The sequence below is a fragment of the Amborella trichopoda genome, chromosome 8 (assembly GCF_054954075.1).
Source record: "Amborella trichopoda isolate Santa Cruz 75 chromosome 8, AtrichopodaSantaCruz75HAP2 v2.0, whole genome shotgun sequence".
NCBI classification, from domain to species: Eukaryota; Viridiplantae; Streptophyta; class Magnoliopsida; order Amborellales; family Amborellaceae; genus Amborella; species Amborella trichopoda.
In genome coordinates, this window is record NC_142343.1 from 25,420,674 (window position 1) to 25,446,510 (window position 25,837).

Consider the following 25,837-nt stretch of genomic DNA (forward strand, 5'->3'; position numbering starts at 1 on the left):
TTTTTTCTTATTTGTAAGGCATTAATCTTCTTTTTTATTCGACATTTATTCTTATAGTGCCCTACCTTTCCACAGTTATAACATACATGTATTTTTCTTTTGCCCCTTAATTTTTTAAAATTAGTTTCAAATTTTTTAGTAAATTTCTTTGTACTATTATATTTATGACTACACTTGTATCTTTTATTTTTATTTTTCCTTTTATCAGTTTTATTGGACATGGGTAGAGTATTATATCCGAACTGTTCGCATAAATCACTCAATTCTTTCTTGCCCGTCATCCATTGTTTATCCAGTTGCCTCTTTAATTTCAAGTCAGTACATAAGGCAAGTCCTTCCGCTCATATTTTAGCGTATAATTCTCCCAATGTATACAAGGAATATGGAATTATACCTCCATGTTTATTTTTCAATCTATTTTTGACTTTCTCGGCAAAAAGATATGGTAATCCGGCGATAAGCTTCTCTTTCCAGTGATCAGCTCTACTGTATTCTCTGGAAAGGAGTCGGGAAAAGAATGCGTCTTCATACCACTTATAATGTGACAATGTCGGACACTTAAGATTAGACAGGAGGTCTTCAGATCTGGCATCTAGCATGGCAGTACTCCCAACAAAATGGTGAGTTATTGTATATATGAGAGTATTTACCGCATCGCTTTCACTAATAGGAACGTCTTGTCCATATTCATTTTTTACTGTCCACTGTCTTGTGGCGGTTAATATTTCTCTTTTGGCAGTTTCATCCATATGAAAATCCCACCATCCTCTTAACCAGCCGGTAAACCCACACACAATAGCCTTAGCTATTTCTTGGTCATGATTACCGCTTATTTACAGGCTGGTTAAGAGGATGGTGGGATTTTCATATGGATGAAACTGCCAAAAGAGAAATATTAACCGCCACAAGACAATGGACAGTAAAAAATGAATATGGACAAGACGTTCCTAATAGTGAAAGCGATGCAGTAAATACTCTCATATATACAATAACTCTCCATTTTGTTGGGAGTACTGCCCTGTTAGATGCCAGATCTGAAGACCTCCTGTCTAATCTTAGGTGTCCGACATTGTCACATTATAAGTGGTATAGAGACGTATTCTTTTCCCGGCTCCTTTCCAGAGAAGACAGTAGAGCTGATCACTAGAAAGAGAAGTTTATGGTCGGATTATCATATCTTTTTGCCGCGAAAGTAAAAAATAGATTGAAAAATAAACATGGAGGTATAATTCTATATTCCTTATATACATTGGGAAAATTATTAGCTGAAATATGTGCGGAAGGACTTGCCATATGTACTGACTTGAAGTTAAAGAGGCAACTGGATAAACAAAGGATGACGGGCAAGAAAGAATTGGGTGATTTCTGCGAACAATTAGGATATAATACTCTACCCATGTCCAATATATATATATATATATATATATATATATATATATATATATATATATATATATATATATATATATATATATATATATATATATATATATGTGCAATGATCTAATTCAACGGTTGTATCATAGTATAATGCAACCACACTTCTAGAAAACCATGTTTGTGGTAATTGTATGACCCAAAATTTTGTACACACATTCTCTTCATCTAAAAAAACAAAAAGTTTGATTTGAAGCCTAGATATGGTCAAAATGAGTCCCCCTTTCAACAATGAATCTAGACCATTCATTTGGTGAATTTCAAGATCTTAGGCTTTACAAACTCAAAATCATTTTTTTTTCTTTAACATTGTTCATCTAATGATAATAAAGCCATCTAAAAAATTTGGAAAATAAACAAATCATTCTAAAGTCTAGATCTAAGTATCTTATCAAAATAGATGGCCTATATTAATTAGGTTAAGAAAACACTTTCCAGGTTGCGTTTTCAAATTTTTCTTTTTTGTGATTGTTTATTAGAATGAAAAGAGTGCATATTTTAAAATTTGGATCAAACAAATGGTCTTAACATGGTTTTTGAATATTGTTGCATTATACTATGATACAACCGTTGCTTGAAATCATTGCCATATATATATATATATATATATATATATATATATATATATATATTAATGAGCTTATGTGACCCTCCAACATCCAGGGGTTTAGGACTCTAAAGGATCACTATTAAATTTGACACAGATATCTAGAAAAATTATTACATGGGTGTGGGAGGGTCTCATAAGATCATTACTCAATATATATCTATAAATTTTATGTTTAACAAAACACAATCTGAATATTCAAATTTATAGAAATCTAAATGCTATTGCTAAATATGAATTATATATTATAATGATAATATACTTTTATACATGTTTAATTGTATTTTATAAAGACAAATATGTTACAAGCAATATGTATCACACGATTGTCTTTCTACTTTAGTTCCAAAAGAGCAGGACCAAACCATGTGTCCCAAATACTCTTTTTCTCAGCTACAACCAACAATGCAATTCATCTCTCTCTACATTTTGTCTTTCTAGGCCCGTGACCTGGCTGAGCTCGTTGAACCTCTTCCCTTTCTGCCTATGCCTCAGAGGGAGTATGGAGATCAAAACTCCGTCACCACACAAGGGAAATGGGAGGCCTCGAAATCGGCATAAATGGATGATTAAGCATCCCCAAAATCTTCCTCTTCATATCTTCAATGTGGAGCTTTCTCATTTCCTCTAAAGCCTCTTTGTCCACAACTTTCATGGCGTAGTAAGAATCCCCTCCTCTCAATCTAGAGAGATAAATAGTGCAATATCGCCTAAAGCCAACTTTCCAATTAGTTTAAAATACCTGAAATCAAGCCCCCAATGCTTGATTTTTGCAGCTTTAATTGCTTCCCAGGCTAAGTCGTGGGTCTTGTGGGGCTTCAAAAGATTGGCTGGAGTTTTAATATTTGGCAAGGTTTTCAAAGGATAGGCGGCTCAAGAGGCTTGCTGTCAGATATTTTCCGGAGAGAATATGGGAGGATGGTTTAGAGATGCAAGATACGAGAGAGCGAAAGAGATAAAAGGAGGGAGATGAGTGCACTACAAAATTCAACTAGGAGTTGTATTTTTGAGGATTAAGATGTTAGAGCCTTTTTTTGGATATGAGAGGATACAATTTGATCCTATCAGACGGGGAATACAAACTTATGTGATTCAAATTATAGAAGATTCTATATTATGGTGCTATCAACTATGCAACCAACTTCAAAGGGAAAACATAAAATAAAATCACCTACCACTTTCTATGTGCCTGAAAAACTAGCATCCAAGATTGCACTTGAACCATACAATTTTTGGAGGAATCATTTAAATTTTTAAGAGCTCAAAATCCAATTTTCTTCTAGAAAAATAATCATCTAGTTATAATTACGGCCACAATTTTTGAGTCTTCTCTTTGTGATTGGTTTTCAAGATAGATTTTGGACACTAATTTTAATGCAGTAAAAAATAAACTCTCAGTACTAAAAGTGATGAGTTTTTGAATTTTTTTTTCAAACCATTCATTTCACCTTTTTTTGGAGAGACCACAATCAACCTATCCATGCCTCGAGGGACACAAATGTAGTTATGCATGCTTTGACACATACGTGATGCCTCCAGGGACACAAGTGTAGTTATACATCCTTGGACACATAAACTGCTTCTTCTATAATGATATGAATCATGAAATTTTAATTAAATAAAAATTTCTCCAATAAATGTTTTGCCTGAAGGAGTTAATGTATATCTTGATAGAGGGGAAATACAATATAAGATTGTATATTTCGAGACCATTTGCTTTTAACACAAAAATGTTACCATCATTTTAAACTATAGGATCAAATCCAATAGATTGAAAGCATAATAACATACAAAACATCTTATTTTCGATTTTGTGTCGGATAGATTTTCAACCATCCGATTTCATATCCAACAATAAAAAATAGTTATGACCCCTATATATTTTGACATAAATGGTATTTTCTTTTTTAGATAATTCATCGGGGAAGACAGGCCGTACCTCTTTTTTTAAAGTAGAATGGAAGTCAGATTTTTTACCTTTCCTATATAAATGGTCTCGTTATTCATATTTTTAAATTATATAACGGAAACGGGGCGAGTTTCGCTGTCACCTTCATAAATAAATAAATAAAAGGCGAAAAGTCACGGCGCGCCAAACGGTAAGAATAGTTGGTCTAACAATCAATAACGCCGGTCGGTGTCCATCTCGTGTCTCGGGCGCTGCCTCCAACTGCCTTTAGAAGCAGCTCAGAGGGGAGATGGTTGTCTTTTGCCTTTTCAAAGCGCAGCTGCTCTTCTTCTCTTTACTTATCAGCTTTTGAGTTTTGTACTAAAGCTAAAACCACAAGCTCGCTCGAGAAAGTGGAGACTAAAGCAAAAACCACAAGCTCGCTCGAGAAAGTGGAGATCTGCTGCTTCTTTTCCTTTCCTTTCCAGACGGAGAGAAATTATAGAGTGAGAGAGGGGGGAGAATGGCGTATAGGGCGGATGATGACTACGATTATCTGTTCAAGGTGGTTTTGATCGGAGATTCAGGGGTTGGGAAATCAAACTTGCTGTCGAGGTTCACTCGCAACGAGTTCAGCCTGGAGTCCAAGTCCACCATTGGTGTTGAGTTTGCGACCCGCAGCATTCGTGTGGAGGACAAGGTTATCAAGGCCCAGATATGGGACACTGCAGGTCAGGAGAGGTAAACACCCCATCCCCATGATTCCCCTTTCCTTTTTTCTCTGAGTATATCCCTTCTCGTTGTACATTGATTTCTTGAAGTTTGATGGAGTCTCGTTTTTCTGAGCTGTTTTTTGGGCCTAGTTTCTGATAATGAATATAAGATTGGGTGTATCTTCATTCTTTTTTCTGTTTTAGATATTAGAAGAGCATTTTAGGTGCTTGTGATCTATTGATCCATGTCTCATAAGTCGCTCTTGACTGTTTGGATTGTTTGGTTGGTATTGAGCTCGTCTATGAGTTCTGCGCTTGCACCATTTCTCAAAAACTCAATGGAAAAGGTTGTTTTGGCGCTGGAAAACCCTCCACGCTTGCACGGTTTCTCGAAAACCCATTTCTCAAAAACCCAATGGAAAATGTTGTTTGGGCACTGGAAAGCCCTCCAATCGATCATCTCCACCTCAAGATATATAGAAATGAAAAAAAGGATTTTAAGTCGTAAAAATTGTGCATCTTGTCGTAAGTTTTCTGGACCTTTTTCATGTGTTTATAGACCTGCTTGATCTGTGCCCTTTTTAGAACTTTAAAGTTATATAATTAGGGACTTTAAAGTTTATAATTAGGGGCAGAAATAATTGTTTTGGTCATCATAGGGTTTTTGGCATCAGAATCGCATCTTCTGGTGGAGTTTGAAGGTGTGTTTTTCTTTGATTGTTTAAGGTGGGTATATGATAGAAACCACAACCGAGGTGGACATCTTATATAAATCTCACCCATATATATGCACACTATCCACACGTATTTTAATAATAATCCTAAATGAGACCCCTTTTGGTCATTTAAAGAACAAAATGGGTTACCATAGGGTGACCCTCCTTATCTCTTCATTCTGACCATGGAATGCTTCAACAACATCATTATAAATCAGGCATGAGGAAGGGATTTCAATTGCCTATGATTCTGAATTACTTCTAGTCTTTAACGACCTCTCATGTAATCGGGTATAGGCGTGCGCGATGCAGAACTTTACCTGGAAGCCATGGAGGAGCTTCAGATGACTATATCAAAAGAAAAGTCTCTGATCTCCCGTGGATGCCTAGAGAACCTCTATGCAGATGACCTTATTTTTGGATGACCAAAAACTTACCAATCCCTCAAAACCAACCTTGACCACTTCCAAGATCTCTCTGGAGTACAAAAGAATCAAAACAAATATACACTTTTTCTATTGTACTAACCCTGATAAAACCAAATGTAGTGAAGTTTAGAATTGTAAGCCCTAAGATTTACTTTCAACTTTATCTATCACTATTTAGAGGGAAACTCACACATCAACTTTGCCAAACCCCATTAAAAAATGCATGTCTAGACTTAAAGGCTAACAATTTTCAATAAGGCAGATTCAGACACCTAGGTGGTCGCCTAGATACTTGGGCACCTCTTCGGGGGGGGGGTTTGTGCATGGAACAACTATTTTTTTGGGGTAAAGAACATTGTTTATAGTTTTTCTGTGTATCGTTTTATTGTGTAGATCAAACTAGGACTTACATGACTTCGAACAGTGAATTGAATGACTAGAAACATTAAAAGTATGAAAATTACCCGAGACTCATTCACTATGTAACAAGTGAAGTAAGCCAATATCAGAATATCTCAATTTCTAGAAATTGTTAATTTTCCATTACAAATCACATCTTACACCTCACAGCTCACAAAAAAAAATTCACAACTCAAAGGGAATAAACCAACAAAACCCAAAAGTAGACAACAAATACGATGTACTCAAATGTGAGGTTGAGTTTCATCATCACTAGCAACATCATGTCCACCTCCATGACCAGCATTAAATATACCTGAATCTGATGATGATGATTCCATCATCATCATCATCATAGCAGTCATCTTCCGTACGTCCATCTTCCCTTGTTTCCTTTGAGTCTGCCCCCTCCTCCTCTTCTCTTACTCCCATCAACCTCTTTGCCTTCACCTTATCCTTCCCCTTCCCCATCCCCATCCCCATCCCGATCCCCATCCCCTTCCCCGTCCCCTTCCTTTGTGTTTGAGATCTAGTCGCCGTCACAGGGCTCGACACCATGCCAGCGACCTCATGTACTTGGGTCCTTGTCAAGCTTTCTCTGGTGAAAACGGGTTCATTACAACATCCTCCTCAAGCAACCATTTGCTCGATTCATCCATATCTTTCATGAGGATGGAGTCGATTATTTGATTCTGCTCTAAATGGTGCTCCTTCAGCCTCTAATTATACTAAACGAAAACAAGGTTGTTCAAGCTCTTTTGCTTGAGTCTATTTCTTTGTTTCATAATGCATCATTGCGCTATTAGATTTTTATTGTTTTAAACAAAAAGAGTAAGGGTGGTCGGAGATGAGGACAAATGGTGAATCTACCATCTCGAATATGCTGAAATTGCGCTTGCATTTAGATGATGTACAAATCAACTTTAAAATCTATTGAGCCATCCTCTACAAGTGAGATGCACTTTGTCCATGGTTGGACCACCATGAAGCTACAAATTTGGAAGTCAAAACTTAGAACTTAGAACTTAGAAGTAAGAAGTATGAACTTAAATTAACAAATATGTCATCAACTTACATAAATATATTTCATCTTTTTCATCTAAAAAAAAAATAATTTCATGCTTTGCTTTATTGCAACGTCCGGGTCATGTCCCCATGGAGTTCAGATACAAGTCAATTTTCATAGACACTTTGTCTTGGACATATGAATCGAGGTTGAGCTTCACATTGCACTTGTTAATTGTTTGTATATGTGTATGTGTGTGTGTGTGTGTGTATATATATATATTGTTGCTCTTAAGTGTTAGATCTTGATCCGACAACTCAGTGTTCTATTTTTAATTTTTATTTTATAAATCATTTTGCAACACGTGCATAACGGGGGCAACATGATAAAAGTAATAGAAATTTATTTTAGGTGATGGAAAATTATCAAAATGCCCCTAAAACTTTCAGGGGGGCTTTTGGTAATTTATTTTCATCAGAAATAGTTTTTTAGTGTTTGCTAGGAGCACCCCAATAAGAAGAGGTGAATTCCCCAAATTTCCCTCAAAAAATATTTTGTAGGAAAAAAATTTAAAATTAAACAATGTTTTGCATGAAATCGTAACATGAGCAAGCCAAGCCATCTATTCACATCGAACGGCTGAGAACTGAGGTTAGATATCCTTTATTTGTTGGTGGGTTCACATACAAAGCTTTTATATATATATATATACATATATATATATATATATGTATATATATATATATACACATATTATATATGCTATCTTTTGAAGAGGGTGGAGTAATCATAAACGTCTTTACTAGTTAACCATGAGACATCCCCTTCTATCAATGTCCATTCAAGACTGTTAATAGTAGCACTTATCCTTCTTGGGGATGCTTAAATAAAAATATTGGGGTAGTCTAGTGGGAGATAGACTTCTTATTTTTTGACAAAAAATTTCTTACTGACAAGTTTTCCAATTTAATGTCGAAGCAATTATTATTCTAAGATACACCTCTCTAATGGTGATATAGAATTTCCTACTTAGAAACTCTTGGCTACAGTGCAAAGTGTCTTTAGAAATGTAAAAATTATCTTAGCAATAATTTGGTTGAAAATTTGAAAAGAGTGTAATTTTAAATTGCTTCTAAGATTCGAACATGATTAAAAAAATCAGTGGGATCTTTTAAATTGGAAATTGATTTTTGGAGGGATTTTGAATTGACAAAGTGTGCTTCCTAAAATATTGAACTATCTATTGACAAAAGTCATTTTGAACATATGAGGGTTGAGGTCAAGGTGGTAGCACCACCTATGAATCTACTGGTCTCGGTTTCCATTCCTACCTATGCTAACCCCTTTTGAGAAACTACTAACTGTTTCAAAAAATTGCAACCCCACTACTAACAGTTAACGTTAAAGGAAATACATATGAGGGCATTTTATGATGAAAATTTTTGGAGTCGGGAATAAGTTCATTATTATAGTGGTGTAGCTTTATGTATATATATATATATATATATATATATACACATGTGTGTGTGTGAATTTGGAAAAAGACGAGGTACACCAAGTCGTGTACCTCACCTTGTACGCCTAACGACGATGAAATTTCTTTTTTTATTTCTTCAAATTCGTTTGACATGAAATTTGGGATCCATGCATGTCACGAGCCACGACAACCTATATCAAAGGAGACAAATTCATCTTAGCCTATTTCAATACTCGAGGACGAATTTTCTTCAACCAAGAGAGATTGATGTAGGATAAGATGCCTCTTATTTTTGAGCTGTTCTAGTTAAATTTAGGGCTATATTTTTGGAGTTTTTTAGGATTATTTTGAGGGATTTTGCCGTTTTTTTAAGGATTCTAAGGTTTTATATTTTTAGGAGTTGTTTAGAAAATTAGTCAGAGTGCTTATGGAATTATTTATCTTATTAGGGTAAAAATGTCATTAATTTGTTTTATTTTCAATTAAAAATAGGATATCTTGGGTTCTAAGTATTTTATTATAAATAGTGAAAAAAAGTGGCTTGTGGAGTTGTGGAAGTAGAGGGAGTAAAATAAAAATTCTCTTTTTCTTTTATTAAACAATCTAAATTCCACTTACAAGTGTCACAATACACTGCTTTAAATATGAAATAAACCCCTAAATACAACTTTGGAGTTTTTACTGCTAAATAGAATGGACACAATTCAGGAATGAAAAACAAGCTTCCACTAACAATTTTAATACAAATAATTTTTCTAGAAATTCAAATAAAATGCAAAATTGATAGAAAAATAAAAGCAAACAACATGGAAGACTTACTCGAATTCGTCTGGTATCACCCCATAGGATTTATTGCACCCCACACCTGATTTTCTTAGTGATGGTGCCATTCTGATCCTATTGGCCTTGTTGAATGTTTTGAGCTGGGAAGCTTTCTTAGGCGATATCGTACAAACTAGGGCTTTTGTGAGAGCATGAGACAACCAGGGTCTTCAAGACCTTTTCTAATCCTTTAGGCCATATGCCACTTTTATGGACCTTCCCTCATCTTGAGCTAGGGCTGGGCGTGCGCTCTATCTCTCTAACTATGAGTGGTTTGTACCACCCCTAGAAACTTATAGGGGATGGAGTGCCACCTAAAGAGAGAAGTGCAAACGGGAGATAGGAGAGAGTGGGTGTGGAGGAGAGAGAGAGAGAGGCTAGAATGATGTGTAGAATGAGAGGGGGGTTTCCCTCCGTGTATGGGCCTCAAGGGCCCTTGGGTATGCCTATCCAAAATTGTGACTCATCTTGTCCAATAGGATTTTAAAATTTTTTTGAGGTGAGATGATTAAATCTAAGCTATCTGTCCCATTAATCAGCCATCATGATTTAGCGAGGAATTGTTGGAAGCTCATCCCTTGAATCTTTGACTCATATATAATTCTAGTCAAACTGGCATAAGACTAATCTTGAGATAATCTTCTAGAACTTCCTTTATATATAACAAAATTATAGGAAGTTAAAAATCTTTTTTTCAAAACTAACTACTACAAAAATAAAGACAATCGTTTTTCAAAAGATTTCCTTAAATGATTGAAAATTTTCTTCTAAAGTTAAAACAAGAAACAAAAAGAAAAGAGGAGGGGGGGCGTGCCACCCCACATGAGGTGTGGGCCCCATGGGCTCCACGCCCCTCCCACAGGGGTGTTGGCACACGTGGGCTGGATCAATGGGCCCCCACATGTACCACTCCACTCCTCCACAATCCTAGAATTTCACAAACGCCTTTTTCAGGGTTTTTATTGTTGAAATTATTTAAAATTTCTGGATAAAATTTTAAAATTCATAGAAACATTATTACACTGTAAAGCAAATATCTAGAAGTGGGCTGGTGCCATTGAGTCAAGATAAGCGACTATCAAGGCACTACACCCGACCAAGTAACTTTGATCCTCTACGACCTTCTCAAACCGACCAAACGAGATACATTACCCACATTCTTATGCAGGGGCTCATGATTGGCTCGTTAAAGTTGGCTAATAAAGAATGGAACCATAATCTTAGAACATGGATTACAGCTTCCTCCTTAAAGAAAAAGTCACACATATATATCTCTATAGTGTAATGGGGACGCTCGATAAGTACATTTATATGTATCCTTTTCAGGGTTGCTTCCTGGTAAAATGTGGCTGCCATGTGTACATGCAGTGCGGATGTTTTTTTGTGGATTTAGCCCTTTCTCTCACAAGTCTACATCTGCACATAACAGACCACAAAGCTCTTATGGCCTACAAATCATTCCTGGGTATCTCTTAGACCTCAACACGGGATGACCCAAAAGTAACAATCTTGATCTTCCTGCTCAGATCTTGTTGCGATTGTAGTAATAGTTTGCCTTAATTTTCCTTAATTTCTTGTGAAATGTGGCTCTTCAGGCGTGCAAATTGCTGCCTTGTTGTAGCAAAAGACTCTTACACAGGCATTTCACTAGATCAAATCTGAGCTGATTCAGGAACTTCTTCAACCATATTATTTCTTTTATTGCGAGATAACATGCCTCATATTCTGACTACGTACTCGAATATGCAACTACATCCTGCTTCCTTGAGTACCAAGAAACAACTCCATTGGCAAGTGCAAAGATATACTGGATGTGGACTTCGTCTCGTCTAGATCATCTTGATAGTCCACATCTAAATAACCTTGTATCTGTATGTCTAAGCGTCCTCCATAAGTGAGCTCGTGATTAACTGTCCCTTTTAAATATCGTAGGACTCTTTTAATTGTCTTCCAATGCTCCATGCCTTGATTACTGTGGGACCTGTTGATCACACTCATGGCAAATAATAATTCTGGTCTTGTCCCTGACATAACATACATCACTGACCTAAGTGCACTTGTTTGTGGAATTCTCTGCATGACCTCTTGTTCTTCTTGGCTTGTGGGACACAAGGCTAGGCTTAACTTGATCTTCTTATTAATGAGGTTCAAGATGGGCCAACAATTTTTTATTTCAAATATTTTCAGTATTTCCTTGCAATGTCTCTTGAGATAACTGACTGGTTCTCTCTTTTCTATTTTTGGTGATCTTGACGACGACAACATATGAAGCCTCTCTAAAATTTTTCATATCAAAGTGCTGTGACAATAAAGCTTTTGTTGCCAATACGAGAGTCATTGAACCACTAGCAATTAACATGTCATCTGTATATAGAGAGATGAATACAATATCTCTCCCACCACCCTTGACATATATGTAATAATCCTCTTGGTTGGGCGCAAAACCAGCTTTTGTCAAGGTCGATACTTGTGCAAGGTCATAAAGGGATTTTCTAAGTTTACACACTAGGTTTTCCTTTTCAATTTTTTATGAAATCATATGGTTGTTTCGTGTAAATTTGTTCTTCTAGCACCCCATTTAGAAATGCCATATGGTGGAGTTCGAAGTCATAATGGGCTGCTATGACTATAAAGATAATAATCGAAGGAAACTTAACTATAGGGGAGAAGGTCTCATCATAATCTATTCATTCTTTTTTAGTGAACAGCTTGGCTACTAATCTAGCTTTATACTTCTCTAATTTCCCTTTTGAGTTCAATTTCTTCTTAAGAGTTTGCTTTAGGACCACGTTCTTGTCATTTTTCAACTAATGGATATAATCTCTAATACTCGAAATCTCAATTTTCTAATTTCCACCCATAAAGATATGTTAATCCCTTGGGGCAGCAGGCTTGAAATTTCTAAGCTATCATTAGTGTTAGACACGTGGGCAATGGACCCTGAGACAAAACACCGTGACCGTTCCTTAAAGGTCAACTAGCATAGTGTCAAGGACCATACAAGCATGCTCCTTATTGCCCTTGGGGTAGGTTCGCATTCTTAGGTACTTTGCGGTATTTTGCTATGTGCCCAAATTTTCTGCAATTATAGCAGTGGGTATTCTTTAGGCCTTTTTCTTATGCCCATTATCCCGCTTTTGATTTGCATCATTCTTATTCTTGCTCTCGTTCTTTGTTTTCTTGAATAAACCGGAGTTGGGTTTTAGATTTGCTAGGTTCACAGATTCATTCCAAGATGCATTATCACAAGTCGTTTTTTTTATATGAGAATGTGCAATGTCACAAGTTGTTCTTCTTTCTCCTTCGGCTTGAGCTTGGTGATGACCTTGTCCAGCTTTCTCGTGCTCTCTAGTGTAGTGGGGCTGAGATAAAGGCTTCCCAGGAGTGGCTATGTGGAATTCAAAGGAGTTAAATAAAAAAATTTCTCTGTTTCTTTTATTAATAAATTTGAATTACATTTGCAAGTGTCACAACACATTGCTGTAAATAAGAAATAAATCCTAAATACAGCCTATGATCTTTGGTTTTATTGCCAAACATAATAAACAATTTAGGAATGATAAACAAATTTCCAAAAAAAATGTTAATACAAATAATGTTCATGGAAATTCGAATAACTATGCAAATATTATTGAAGAGAAAGCTTATGATAGAGTACAACTTAAGTAGGCACCTACAAGATGAGGTACCGTGGTGTATGTTGTTCGCGGACGACATAGTTTTATCTATCAAACCCGAAGCAGCATCAGCAGAAAGTAAAAACTTTTGGAGGGATGCTGTAGAATCTAAGGGTTTTAAAATTAGTCTGGACTAAGACCAGAGCATATGGAATGTAGGTTTAGTAATAATAGGAGCAAAGATGTGGAAGTAGTTAAGATTGACGGTCAAGAAATAATAAAAAGAGCGCACTTTCAATATCTTGGGTCGATAATCCAAGAAAATAGAGATATTGAGGAAGATGTCGCACATGGAATTAGAGCTAGGTGGGCGAAGTGGTGATGCGCAACTGGAGTTTTATGTGATCACTGCATACCAATTAAGCTGAAGGGGGAGTTCTATAGGACAACTGTGAAACCAACTTTGCTTTATGGGGCAGAATGTTGGGCGGTCAAGAAACAACATTACCATAAGGGTAGCTGAGATAAGAATATGTTTAAATGGATGATTGACAAGACAAGAAGGAATAGAATTCGAAAGGAATATATTAGAACTGTTTGAAAACAAAAGCAAACAGCTGGGAGGGCTCAAATTCACCTAGGATCACTCCTATGGGACTTAGTACACCCCACTTCTAATTTCCAGACTGATGGCGCACTCTGATCTTGTTGGCCTCAATAAATTCTGAGCTGGGAAGCTTCTTTAGGCAATACCTCACAAACTAGGGTTTTTTGTGGGAGCCTTAGACAACTAGGATTTTCAAGACCCCTTTCTAAGCCTTTTGGGCAAGCTGCTATGTGGCGCCTCCCATAATCTTAAGATAGAGTTGGAGTGTCCGTGCCCACTATCTCTCTAGCTATAGGTGGCACATAGCCACTAGAGACTTATGGGGGGATGATGTGCCACTTAGAGAGAGAAGAGAGAACAAGAGAAAAAAGGAGAGGGAGTGGGGAGTGGAAGATAAAGAGAACGAAGAGAGGCTAGAACAATGTGTAGAATGAGAGGTGGAGTTCCCCTCCTTATATAGGCCCAGTGTTCAAGATGGTGGAGTTTTGATTTCTATAAGAATTTTTATTAGTGCCAAGCAATGTGCAGTTGTATAAAAAAGTAATATTAATATCATGGTTATATGAATGTGTTATTGTGTAAATGTGCATGTGTGTGCTTTTTTAAGAACCGTACCTTCTTTCTCATCCAAAATAAAGAAAGTTACTTCACTAAATTAAAAAAAAGGATACTTTCCTTTTTTAAGAGTTGTATACTTTACTTTTCTTAATGGACATAAATTAAAGAAAGATACTTTACTAAATAAAAAAAGGATACTTAACTTTTTTAAGAACCTTGGCAGGTACTTTACTTTTTTAATGAAAAAAAGTGCAACTCCAATAAAAGTTCTCTCCATCCCTAAAGCCCAAAGGCCAAGTTCTCGCTCAGATAGAAAGCCATATGCTCTCTTCCCAGTATTGAAAACGGATACTTTTGTTTTATAAGATAAATGAGAGAAAGTACAACTACAATAAAACTAATCTCTCTATAGACCTAACTCTCTCTACCTAAATAAAAGAAAAAAATTAAGGTGGTGGCACTAGGCGGGTGCCCAGAGTTGCCTAGGCACCCGCCTTGAACAATCTCAATTGGACCCCCCCCCTCCCACCACTTAGGCGAATTGTTTGCTTACGGTGGCCAACTTTTTCGTCCTTGTATGCCTCCCCAGGTTTGCCTATCCAAATTTACGATTCCTCGTAACCAATAGGATTTTAAGAAATCTATGAGGTGAGAAGCATTAAATCTGAGTCATCTATCCCATGAATCAACCATTATGATCTAGGGAGGAATTGTAGGATCCTTGTCCCCTGAATCTTTGACCCATATCCGCTTCTAATCAAACTAGGATAAAACTAATCTTCTAGAAATTAACACTAACAAAAGTGTAGAAAGTCAAAATAAAAGATAGGGTAAAAAATCTTTTCAAAAATAAAGATATGGTAAAAACTATTTTCAAAACTAACTCCCACAAAATAAGGACAATTTTTTTGTTAAAAGATTTCCTTTAACTAACTTGAAAACACTTTTTAAAATTAAAACAGGAGTGCCATCCCACATGTGAGCTGTGAGCCCCAAGGTCTCCGCACACCACCTGTGTGGTGTTGCCAACATGTGGGCTAGAACCATGGGCCCACATGTACCACTCCATCCCTCCACATTCCTAGAAAATGACCTTTTAAGGGTTTTATTTGCTGAAATTAATTTTAAAAATTCTGAAATATTTTTTAAAATTTAAGAAATATTTATTACACTGAAGAACAAAAATCTAGTAGTAGATTTGTATCAATGGGTTAAGATAAGTGATTTTCACGGCACTCCACCTGACCCAGTAACCATGATCATCGACTATGTTCTCAGAATGACCCAACGAGACCCATGATCCACACTCTCATGCAGATGCAAATGATTGATTGGTCAAAGTTGGTCAATAAATATGGAATCACGATCTCAAAATGTGGATTACAGGCCCCCCTCTTAAGAGCAAGTCACACTTACTTATCATTAAAGTGCAAGGAGGACTCTCTTTGCACTTTTTTTTGGCTAAGTTAGTGGGGGAGAAGGCTCCTTACCCGATTTTTCATTAAAAGATGTAAAAAGAAGAACAACCCTGTAATAAGTCATTTGTGCCAGATCATGCAGTAAAAGAGGAGAAAGAAAATCTAGTGGTCTACGGCGCCACACAATAGCATTAGGGCCAACAGATGCAGTTTTAGCCAGTGCATCAACAACCATATTTGCCTCCCAGAAAATATGTGCAATGGACCATTGCTGCATAGAAAGTACGACAGTTATCTGCAATTGTCTGTAGCCACCATGGAGCACGACATCAATTTTGAATGACATTCACAAGTAGAGCCGAATCTCTTTTAATCTGAATTGGAGAGCAACTCCTCTGATGAACCAGCTGAACACCTTCTACAAGGGCCAAGAACTGCTTTACAAATCCATGATTATTTGAAACAAATCCAAAATGCTTTACAAAAGCCGCAACAAAACCACCCTCACTGTTCCTGATGACTCCACCTCCACCTGCTAGACTTGGATTTCTTAAGGAAGCACTATCAATATTGAGCTTATAATTCTGAACCTCAGGAAATGACCACGCCACCGTAATACGAGATTCTGATTGTTGTTGACACCAATTTATCTGAAGATTACCTATAATGGCTTTTTTATGATAAATGAAAAAACCACTTTTTAATTTCTGTTAGTGCCTAAACATGTAAGGTAATCCGTTTCACAAGGGTTCTCTCATGGTGGGCCTTGACTCAAAGACCCTCTTATTGCGCCCCCCCCATAGAAACCAAGTAGTAGTAAAAAAAAATGGAAGACCATATATTACGGAGACCATGATATTTAAACCTGAAAAGCAACCACCACCTAAGTAACTCACGAGCAGAAGGGCCAAGGACGAACCGTTTTCCACATCCAAGCTAATGACCTCCATACTCTATGAGCAAAAGAACATTGAAATAATAGATGAAAGAGGCTGTCATCATGGTTGGTACAGAAGGGAAATAAAGAATCCAATCGCATGCCCCGCTAATGCAATAAAAAAGAAATGGGTAAATGATTATGTAAGGCTAGCCATGAGAACCATTTTGCCCGTGAGTGACATTTAGATGACCAAAGTGCACGAAAAATAGGCTGTGAAGAACCTTGATGCCTAATAAAATCTCATGCCCCTTTAATAGAGAAAAGACGATCAATAGAGTGAATTCAGACTAATGAATCCTTCTTGTGCTGCCATTTCAACACGCTTCCTCTCCTCAAGATGTCAAATTCATTTTCACAATTTCCTTCCTCTGATTTAAAAATCGGTATATATTGCTAATACTCCTTCGAAGACCTTGCCCAATCAACGACTGTGGCTTTCACACCTGATCTCATCTTTCCACAAACACATTGTTTTTTTTTTTGAGGAAGTTAAACAATGTGTTTGTGTTTTCACAAACACGTTGTTTAAGTTAGTATTGTCAGGACCGTGCCGGTCTTCCACTTGGTGAGGGCACAGTTCCTGTTCAAAAAGGTCAGAGTGGCTAGTTCATCTGTCAAAACTGGTCTGAAAATATAAACAAAAAATAAATAAATAAACGTATTGTCAAAACTGGTGTGGACTTGCTGGGTCACATTGGTTCAACAGATCTAAACTGGCCAATTTAGGACATTTTGACGAGTTTATTGCTTCCTCGGATCGTGCCTCAATTGACCAGTTGGGGCAGGGCACCAGTTCACTCGTTCCTGTTTAAACCGGCCCCTCCAGGCTGATTTTAATTATTTTGGTTTAAGTTCCATAGGCAGACCTCCCTACCACTACCCAAGCTAGGACATTCATGGATTCTCCTTCCATGATAATATTCCTCCTGCATGGTTGCATATTTCTTATACCATAGAGCAGAGACCAGGCCTCTATGTCGTTCTAACCTCAGCTATTTAAGGGCCTTAATAGGTCAAATTTTTTTTGACTTGCAGGATCCCTGAACAGCGCCCATACTCCTGCTGGGCGCTCTGGGGTTCCCCTCAAAAATCTTCTTCTCAGTCCGTGTATGTGGAGGCTGCCATTTCAAGATCCTACCTCAAGTTAATAGTATATTTCCTTCTATTGATTTTCATAATTGGATGTGTATCCCCAAACTCCTTCCAAGACCTTTCCCAATTAAACGACTATGGCTTTTACTTGATCCACCAATCTATCCATTTCTTGACTCTTGTCCTCGAATCACTGATTGTTTCTCTCTGGCCGTGTAATCCATAAGATGTCCAATATGGTCAGCCTCCGCAAGATTGATGTCCCTTCGGCTAGGGGTAGAGTGAACCACTGATTATGGAACCATTAAAGCATCCACAGACCTAGGTTCTAAGAGTGTGAGACCTTATGTACATTGGATAGGAGCATGTCAGAAACAAATGATCAATATTTTCTGTCATCTTCTTACAAAAACATGCAAATATTGGTAAGAGGCTGACCTATATTATTAAGTGATCCGCAGCCAGAAAATTATCCCATCCTACTAGCCTTTCAAGGAATAAATGCACTTGAGCAGCTAATAAGTTCTCCTTGCATCACAAGGTTATGGTTTGTACAGCGACTTCATAGCAAAATCACCTTTACTTTATGGGCCTATATTAGCCTATCTCTTTTCCTCAGTGATGGACAGAACTCCTGAAGTTACACAAGCATTCTTTCAAAAGCTTCAATTTCATCATCATTTTATGCACAACTGAGGCTCAGGGACCAAGTTGCTGTCGAAGATCTAGGTACGGTGTCTGATGGGTGGTCCTTAGATTCTTGAAGTGCCTGGAGGATGGGTGCCCTGGAAACCAATCCACCTAAAAATGACTTTTTACTGATTATTCGGTATTTTAATCTTAGCTACTGAAATTCCATGGAAACTCCTGAGGATTACTTTTGCTTCATGCTTCCTATGATTGGTGAAGGGACCACTGGTTCTAGGAGCAGAAAAACTATCAAGTGCTCTGCAACTGAGGTTCAGAGGCTTGTTCAACCGTTATAAGAAAAATAAAGTTCCATTGTGTGTCCTATTTTCCAAGTGTGGATTTCAGTGCAGGTGAACAATCCATATCAGGAGATTGTGTTTACTGTTAATTTATTTGATTGAAGGTACTCTATATCATGTGATCTAAATACTGTAGCTTTAATAGGTAAGTAGTAGGCCTAAGTGTTTGGCAAATAAATAGGCCATACAGGATTTTCAAAAAAAAAAAAAAAGAAAAAAAATTAGACTTTGCGTGTAGCTGGAGCCAAATCAAATGGCATTATCTATATGAAAGGTTCAAAATGTTCATAGACAGTGTGTTTTGGGTGCATAATTCCAATTTGTTGGAATGGATCAAGGATTTCTGCAAAATATTTATCACTTTTTGAGCAATTTAGTATTTTCCCAAGAATATGTTGCTGCACCTTGCTTACGCAGGTATAACTATGTCAAATAGCGTAGACTTGTAAATAATTGGTCATCGCTTTTATTTTACAGTGAAACCCCAAAGAAATGTCAATAGTTTCTTAAGCATGTCTTGTACTGGTACATCAATGCACAAGACATGAGGCCCCTATCAATGCAAACAGGTGCTTAAGTATTACCTGTGTCTTCATGCAACACCAAAACAATTCCAGCAACTTGTTTCAAAATTCCTACCTATTTTATGTTGTTTCTATGTGTTATATTGTTAGGATCGATTAAAGTGGGCTACTAATATGGATTAATATGCAATCAGATTTAGATCAAGATCTCACTACTTTAAATCTCCTTTGAATATATAGTCAAACACTTCACATAATCACATAAGAAGCATAAGCATAACTCTACAATAAGAGTTTCTCAAATGTCTATTCAAATCCCCAATCTATTATCCTATATTTCATGCTCTATTATAATCATCAAGAGCACAAAGATGATCAAATAAAGGTATAGAACAAACTAACCAAAGTGCTCAAGTTAAGGCTTATAGAGAACAAGTGAATTTACACCTTTAGAGCCTCATAAGCAAACCCAAACCTTATTGGAAAATTTGGATCAAGAATTGATTATTAGCATTGTAGAGAGAGAAAGCAATAGAGATATGATGGAGCAAGATAGCTTCACAATATATGATTAGGGTGTCCCTTGCAAGGCTATGGATGCACCCTTGGGCTCAAGGCACGTCCAAATGCTTAGTGAGAGAGAGGGAACAAGGATGTTGAGAGAGAATGCGAGGTGCACCACACCACAGTCCCCAAATCTTTCCTCAATATCTATGGCTCTCTTGCTTCAACGGGTAAATAAAAAGGAGTGGAGGAGCTTTTACGTGGTAAAATGGCCCAAGTAAAATAGGATATTTTGGTTATTAAAAAAAAGGTAATAAAGTGGTTTTACTTATTTCAAAACTGCCCCTAAGGGCGTGGAGAAAACTCACGTTTAACATTCCTCCCCTACTATTTTTGACATGGTTTTGACTTAAATAAAACATCCATCCATTGAAACAAAAAGGTTTATCGTGATCACTTGAGTTGTACATCCTCAAGCGATCGATCTAACTACACATACAATCCACTCTCTCAATGGAATCAACCACACACTTCCCCATGCTCATCATAATCGTGACGTATTGCATGATCATCCACCACATCATGAACTTCATGTATATGCTTCTAGATCTACATAATCTCTCCACTAAGTATATAGAAACATTTAGTATTGGATAACCTCTGTTGTTATGCCACACATGCACCCATCACATGTGGTGCCATTTCATCGGTGCAGTGAGTCACCACAAAATCTCACAAAGGGATGCATCTCATTAAGAGATTCTCAATTGCCTGGATAACCACTAGCACATCACTTCCCTCTAACTAGGGATAGTGGCAAAACGTGTGCAAATGCACACTAGCTGGCGTTGGTTCGTGACTATATCCTTCCGAGGGATTTTCATCACATAATGAACCATTAAAGGTCATATTGTTCTTGGTGTTAATGCGTTGCCTAGTAGCTCCGGTGTCTACCCACCATTCATTGTGGGAGCTCACCACTATTGACTCTTCAACCACAAAGGAGAAGTCCTTGGAGCCACTACTTTGTCCAATATTCTTCTTCTTCGGTTCTGTACAAAATTTAGCAATATGACCAAACTTGTTACAATTATAGCACTTCTTAAACTTGTAGGATGGAAAGGTTTCTTAGAATTTTTATTAGGAACTTTGTTATCATTTTTCTTGGCCATTACTAAATAAGCTTGGTTTTTAGGTCTTTCACCTTTCTCTTTAATTCTATCATTCTCTTCCATCCTCAAATGTCCTCTAAGGTCATCCAAGGTATGGATTGTACCATTATGGCGCAAGTTCTTTTTCAAAGCTTTCCAAGAATTTGGAAGGTTCTCTATAATTTTCATATTTTGTTGATGCTCTCTTATGGGCTCACCATAACCATAATATTCATATCATCAAAATACTCTACCACCGATTGATCATCTTTAATCTTACACATATTGTATCTTTCATATAGCTCGCATTTAGCAATATAATTATCATCGGTGTGCCTTTTTTTTATGGAAACCCATAAGTCCTTAGCATTAGCATTCTTTTCAAATACTTTGTGCAACCTATTACTCAAATAATAGAGAAGACAAGATTGCTGCAAAACAATGATTAGCAAATAATCTAGAGAGAGAAACAATTGTGAGATGCAACACGGTGCAGAAATGTATCTTGTGACACTGGAGGGCTCCCATAAGAGATGAAGGCACGTCCCTTGTGCCTAGCTCACAAGGAAGCTTAAATGAGAGAAGATACTTTAGAGAGAGAGAGGGAGCTCCTGCAAAGGTTCCTTGGCCTCTTAAAACCCTTTCCTATATACAGCTACAAAAGGAAATATGAGAGAGATACTTATAGAGAGGCAATGGCCATGCGTTGCCTTTCAATGGCCACTTGTCCCTCTCTTCACATGCCTCTCCCTTTTTCTCTATAAAAGATATTAGTTCCCTTTAAAAATACATTTTAAGTGAGGCAGAAAAAGAAAATAAATAAAATAAAAATTGGGCCGTTTTTTTGCAAATATTTGGAAACACATTTTCTCTAACATCTACCTGGTGGTATGTTTGTCAGCATGAATTCTGGGATTTTGGTCTTCTGTATTTCAGAAACTAGGCATGCATGCATTTTTGTACTGGAAATGCATGCATGTCGATCTGGAGTGGACATTTTTCTATGTAATTTTACTCATAGGCACATCTTTATGTTTACAAGGGTGGCATATATCGGTTCATGTATACTTAGCTCACTTGTGTCTGTGCTACAGATGAGGTAGCTCCCTGCTAGTTTGCACCTAACAACTGTTTGGAATTGGTTGCTGATTTCCACCACACTTTTATCTAGTCTTGTCTGTTCAGATATGGCTACTCACCAACCTGTGTATGTTCTTGTTTTGTATAATAATTTGTCTTGGTAGAATGGGCATTGAAATACCTTTTTGGCATAGCTAAGAGGGCACAAAGAGGTTAATATCTTATGTGAGAAGAAATGGATGGCTTAAGCTGGGAAACTTGGAAATATAATGGAAGAGATATCTGAAAACCAATTCAAGTTGTTGGTCAAAACTGATTTTTTCTGATCAAACTAGTTATAGCTGCTTTGGTTTCTTTTTTTAATATAATTTACTTTATTTTCTGCTTTTTGAAAGAAACCGTGGTCAAAACGATGCCCATGATTTAAACAAATCACGTCCAAGTTAGCACATTTTTTTTAAAAAATAAAAAATCAGGTGCATTATCCAAGTGGGTGGAGTTGATTGATCCTACTCTTTGTGAACTATAGCAAGGGCTATTAAGTTTGAATCCTATTGTCTACTTATTAAAAAAAAATAAAAGAGGAATGAGTATTTGGCTTTTGCAATACCGTTATTCCTCGTAGAAGTGGGACGATGTCTACATTTTCTTGTGGCCATTGTGAAACCAGCGGTTGATGCATCAGGGTTGACAAGATAGAACTCCTCTTATTTTATCGAAGATGGAGGAAATAATGATGCCATATGTCTGTTTTCATTCTTGTTAGTTTTACAAAATATGCTTCTTGCTAGACTTGTTTACATGCTTGAGGAGCTGAGGAAGCATAGTGAGAGATGCTAGCCCATGGTGATCTATGCAAATGTTGAAAATGATACATGCAACATGTTGGATGGACATTAGTATTCTAAGTATGATTAAATAAGTAAATAAATAAATAAGGTGTTTTAGTTCCAATAATCTTGTACAATATTATTGTATTAGTTTAGAGGAGTGACATATTTGCCTTAGAAAATGATAAACTCTTCTGCATACCATAGTGGAGTTATCAAATTACCCAAAATCATATTAGTCTTTTTTGGCTATTCTCTCTCAACATGTTTCCTAGACTAGTGCACATGGAAAAGTACCTTCTAGACTCAACAAGTCAACTTGGCCTTAGTTGGCTTGATTAATTTATTTACGGTCAGGAGCCACAACTAGCCAGAGTCTTGGATGAGTCTCTTGGTCAAATAAAGACTCAGTGGACTCCTACTCAGATGAGTCCATGCATTATGCTTTCCTAGCATCAAGCCATAAATTGCAATAGGCCATTTGACTTCTTTGTTTTCTAGGCTTCGAAAATTCCTAAATAAAATTACAAGTATAGTTGCATTCCTCTTTTCATGCAGTTCAAATATTAGGTTCCATGTTGCATTGTTTCTACTAGGGTTCTTGGAGATGAATGATCACATGCGGTTCTTGGAGATGTTTGATCACATGCAAACACCTTTTGTTTGATTCATTGCATCATTTTGTGCATGTTCTTGTTTTGTTTACTTGCGCAAGTCTGAGCCTCAACTTTCTTCAGTGGCAACACTAAGTCTTGTGTTGGTAATCTATCTATGGGAGTGACTTTAAATTCGAGAATGCTTAAGACTTCTGATGGCAATTCCCATATTGGCAGTGCTCCATGAAATTCTGGACTGTATTTTTGGAACATGGACTGGGATAGCTTTTGCCCCCCCCCCTTTTTTACTGTGTAAGGTGTGAAGCTCAACTGTGGAGTATGGCCATGAATCCCTGATCACAAAACAGGTAACCATAATTTAGAACTCGGAAGCCAGAACCTCTTAGTTATTAATGGCATGCCTTGTCTGAAAGCTCATGTTGTGTGGTTTGGGAGTCGGAAGATGAACACATTTTGTGATTTGTCAAGTCCTTGCTGGAATCTTTACAAAATTTAAGCCGATATGGTATTATTTCTATACTTGCACTGAGACAATTATTATGGTATACATAGCATATGTGCGTGTACATGGATATATATATATATATTTTCTAATGATGTGCTTGTTCTCAATCATTTCAATATGTATGTACATCTGAAAGTTGTTAATATAGCAGATGCACTGCCTTTTTTGAATATGGAATGTCATTTCCATAAACTAGTTATGTCTTGGAAGATTCAGCATGATATTTCATTGAAATAGTTTCGTTGTAAACAACTGAGTTTGGTAGATTCATTCACTTGATGACAACCAACAGGTATCGTGCCATCACTAGTGCATACTATCGAGGGGCGGTTGGTGCACTGCTGGTCTATGATGTCACCCGCCACATAACATTTGAGAACGTGGAGAGGTGGCTCAAGGAGCTGCGCGACCACACTGATGCCAACATCGTGATCATGCTCGTGGGGAATAAGGCTGACCTTCGCCACCTGAGGGCTGTCTCCACCGAGGAAGGCAAGGCCTTTGCAGAGAGAGAGTCCACATATTTCATGGAGACATCAGCCTTGGAATCAACTAATGTTGAGAATGCCTTCACCGAGGTGCTCACACAAATATATCGAGTTGTAAGCAGGAAAGCCCTTGATGTTGGAGAAGATCCTGTGGCTGCGTCATCCTTGAAAGGCCAGACCATCAACATGGGTGGCAAGGATGATGTTTCTGCAGTGAAGAAAGTGGGCTGCTGCTCAACATAGCATCATCCTTGGCCAGACTAGGTAAGACAGTATGGGTCTTTTAGTGTTTATTACTCTTTTTGCATTGTAGGCCCTCCATACTTGTCTGTTGTGCAGAATTTTAAAATTTCTGGGCTTCCACAAATTGGGATCAGACTTCTGTTGGGAGCTGCCTTGCAAGGATGTATTTTGCTCCTCACTGATAGTAGTCTATATTTTATTTCGACCTCTTACTAAAGATAGGTCTTCGGAATTTTTTTTTTTTTCGATGTATTATAAAATCCATTGGTACAAGTGCAAGTTGAACCCATCGTTGTTTGTCATGAAAGAGGGGCACAGAAGGAAATGTCCATTTTATTTGTCAATGCTTTTTAGATTTGTTTCCCCCCTTTGGCGAGCCTGCTTCCAAGCCAAAATATGGTTCCTGTATGATACAGGTGTGAGCATTGCTCCAGTGGCAGACTAGGCTGGGGATGTGATAAGGTGAAGGGTTTGCGGGATCAATCGTTTTTGGCTGGGAAACATATTCCATTGTGCTGCTGGATGACGATTTTCACAATCCCGTCCGTTTAAATGAATTTCCTCTACGTGAATATGTTAATGTAGGTTTTCTGCAAGGGCAAGTGAAGGTGCCATCAAGCTTTCCTTTGTTGGGAATGCATGGATCCCCATTTTTGGTTTTTTGAAGTGGGAAGCCTGTACACGTGGCTCAACCCATATATAAGCTTGTGGTTGTTATTCTCGGCTCTGATTTGAATGGACCTTTGAGATAGCTTTAGTCATATTGCCACATGTTAGCCTTTGTGTGTTTTGATCTTGATTGGACAATTCAAAGTATTTTATTTTTAATTTTTATTGTAGAAATCATTTAGACATTAAAGTTGGGCTCAACCCACATCTTTGGCCACCTAGAAATTTTTTTTGATAAAAATCGACCTAATTCATTTGCAGCTTGTAGGGATATTTTGGGTATTTTGTTTTTAAATTATTTTTTTTTTTTGTTTGGTGTGTCTCATAAAGAGTGGGAGCTTCTCAAATTGATATATACAAAAACCTAAAAATAAAACAATCTCATATCACATTATAACTGAAGCTATCCCAACTTCCATTTAGATCCGATGGTTGGATATAGCATTATGAAGATTTAAACAACATATATATATATATATATATATATATATATAGGGAAAAGTTTATATAAG

At 37.2% G+C, this 25,837-nt stretch overlaps 1 protein-coding gene across 2 annotated transcripts; it reads left to right on the forward strand.

Moving 5' to 3' along the window:
- Window positions 1–4,239: 4,239 nt before the first annotated feature.
- LOC18427386 (ras-related protein RABA1f) lies at window positions 4,240–25,432 on the forward strand. Of its 2 annotated transcripts, none has more exons than XM_020663106.2 (3): window positions 4,240–4,673; window positions 24,218–24,677; window positions 25,073–25,432. In XM_020663106.2, the coding sequence occupies exons 1-2, from the start codon at window positions 4,456–4,458 to the stop codon at window positions 24,654–24,656; spliced, it is 657 nt and encodes a 218-aa protein (XP_020518765.1). In that variant the 5' UTR covers window positions 4,240–4,455; the 3' UTR covers window positions 24,657–24,677; window positions 25,073–25,432. The 2 variants fall into 2 exon arrangements, with proteins under 2 accessions (XP_020518765.1, XP_011620840.1); XM_011622538.3 differs by lacking the exon at window positions 25,073–25,432 and adding an exon at window positions 24,753–25,000.
- The last annotated feature ends 405 nt before the right edge of the window (window positions 25,433–25,837 follow it).

Bases quoted from the DNA above. Each gene is read 5' to 3' on its own strand.
- LOC18427386 (XM_020663106.2), top strand. From the start codon at position 4,456: ATGGCGTATAGGGCGGATGATGACTACGATTATCTGTTCAAGGTGGTT. The intron at 4,674-24,217 runs GTAAACACCCCA...GACAACCAACAG, and splicing joins GACACTGCAGGTCAGGAGAG to GTATCGTGCCATCACTAGTG.